Consider the following 2292-nt stretch of genomic DNA (forward strand, 5'->3'; position numbering starts at 1 on the left):
CTCCGGCCCACACCCTCCACTCTTCCCCGTCCTTCTTTTCATCCTCCCACGGCCCATCCGTCCCATCGCCCCCCTGCGTCTCTCTGGTCCCATTCATCACTTCTTCATCCTCTCCCCCATCGACAACTCTCGACCAGCGCAACCATCAACACCGGCCTTGGATGATTGCTGTATTGGCAATCAACTCGTGTTGTCCGTCGACCGCACAGACACCACGAGGCTAACGAAGATCGAAACGTCCGAAGAAGCCATCATCCCCGGATTCGCAAATTCGCAGCGCCCCCCCGCGTTTTGTGCAAGCGAAGCAGGCTCTGTCGTGCAGGAAGGGCCGAATACTTCTCGGTCAAATCGCTCTCTCTCCACGATTCGCTCCCACCCCAGCCCAGGCGACCCAGAACTCACGCTCCTTTCCCCGCAAAGGCCCAATCCCACCTCGAACTCAAGTGTTCAAGTGCTGCAACGACAACTCGTCGTCGCCCTCAAACCGTTGATCCCCGTTTCCGGCGTCTTAGCTGACACGCCTGACCTGGGAGAAACACCGAAAACTCTCACCAAAGTCGAACATTCGGGCACTCTGTCACCCCCAGACGCTCAATCACACCGGTGGACAACAACCGTTGACACGTTGACTCGGACGCTATTCTGACACACTTGTCCTCTGTCGCTCACCCCCGGACGCCCGTCGTCGTCGTCGTCGCCATGTCCCAGGCCGTCAAGAGGGCCTGTGACGCTTGTCATCGTCGCAAGGTCAAGTGCGATGGCATCAACCCGTGTCGCAACTGCTCATCCGCCCAGCTGTCATGCACCTACAACGCCATCCCGCAGAAGAAGGGCCCCAAAGGCTCTCGTGCCAAGGTTATCAGCGAGTTGCGAGAGACGCAGCGACAGACGAGTCTGACGGCCAAGGTTCACAACCGCATGAATGGCATCCCCAGTCCGCCAGAGCCCATGGGCGGCGCTCCCACGCCAGGCATGCTGTCGCCTGAACTCGTCAAGGACTGTCTCGATTTCTACTTTGCCAACTTGTACGAAAAGGCACCCGTCCTCGACCGCCGGAGGATCGAGCAGCAGCTGCCCTACATGGAGCAGAACCGCGATACCTACTGCCTCCTGACGGCTCTCTGTGGCTTCATGGTTGTTCAGCCCGGCATGGCTCTTCCCCTTGGCGACTACAACCTCGACATGTACCCCGGTGCCGACCTGGCCGCGAGCCAGGTTCTTCTCGAGGAGTGCCTCCGCGTCCGCCGAGGCCACGACTACCTTGACAGTCCTACTCTGGACACGCTCGCCACCAGCTTCTTCATCTTTGCCATCTACCAGTCTATCGAGTTGCACGACAAGGCATGGTTTTATCTCCGCGAGGCTACGACCATGGTTCACCTGAGTGGTATGAACAAGGAGGACACGTACGGCCAGTGGGACGCCACCGAGTCGTCCCGGAGGAGACGGCTCTACTGGCTGTTCTTCGTTCTCGAGCGTGCCCACGCCATCCAGCGCCAGCGACCCCTTACTCTCCAAGCCAGCATCAAGCCCCCTTCTTCTGCAGATGACCCTACCGACCCGCAAGCACACCAACTGACGAGCTTCATCATGCTCGTCAAGTTGTTCCACTCCTTTGACGACGCCTTCACCAGCTCCTGGAACAAGACGCGCAGCAACCTACCCCATCAGCACATTGCCACGCTGCAAAAGCAACTGGCCGACATGCTGCCGACATATCTCTGCCAGGATGACAACCTGTCGAACCTTCACACCAACCAGCAGTGGCTCAAGTCTACTCACTGGCAGCTGAGCAATGGCAGTATGAGTTCTCATAACGCCGACGGCATCGACTGGCAGGTTCCTCGCGACCTATCACGCGATCTTCTGATGAAAATGGCCTCTCAATTCCCTGGACAGGGCATGGAGCTGCTCGGCTCGGGACTTGTAAGTATCCCTGAATTCTGCAGTCTGCGTGTTCTCGCGCTAACAAGCCATAGATCGAGAAGGTCTTCGAGATTGGTTCAAACATGATGGACTTCCTCGTCACGCAGCCCGCCTCACGGGATCCCTTCAGTCTCGGACCTCGCGAGCAACTCAACCAGATTCTCAACATTGTCGGCGTCATGCGCAATGGCAACAACCACGTGCTGCCGCTGCTCTTCACCAAGATTAATGACGTCCTGCCACGCCTGACCAACCTCATGCTGCAAAACGCACCGGAGAACTGTGCCCTCGCCAACATTGACATCTTCGATGGTTTCGGCAACGCTGGCATGGCGCAGCCGCCTCCCCAGATGCAGATGCAGATGG

At 58.2% G+C, this 2292-nt stretch overlaps 1 protein-coding gene across 1 annotated transcript in view; it reads left to right on the forward strand.

Annotated features, from left to right (window-relative positions):
- Positions 1-699: 699 nt before the first annotated feature.
- VDBG_09402 (C6 zinc finger protein) overlaps positions 700-2292 on the forward strand; it is a gene marked incomplete at both ends in the record, with an annotated part of 2248 nt that continues 655 nt past the window's right edge. Inside the window, 2 exons of the mRNA XM_003000161.1 lie at positions 700-1926; positions 1980-2238. Coding sequence (XP_003000207.1) covers positions 700-1926; positions 1980-2238 — 1486 coding nt within the window. The remainder of the gene's footprint in view (positions 1927-1979; positions 2239-2292) is intronic.

Source organism: Verticillium alfalfae, genomic scaffold (assembly GCF_000150825.1).
Source record: "Verticillium alfalfae VaMs.102 supercont1.15 genomic scaffold, whole genome shotgun sequence".
NCBI lineage: Eukaryota > Fungi > Ascomycota > Sordariomycetes > Glomerellales > Plectosphaerellaceae > Verticillium > Verticillium alfalfae.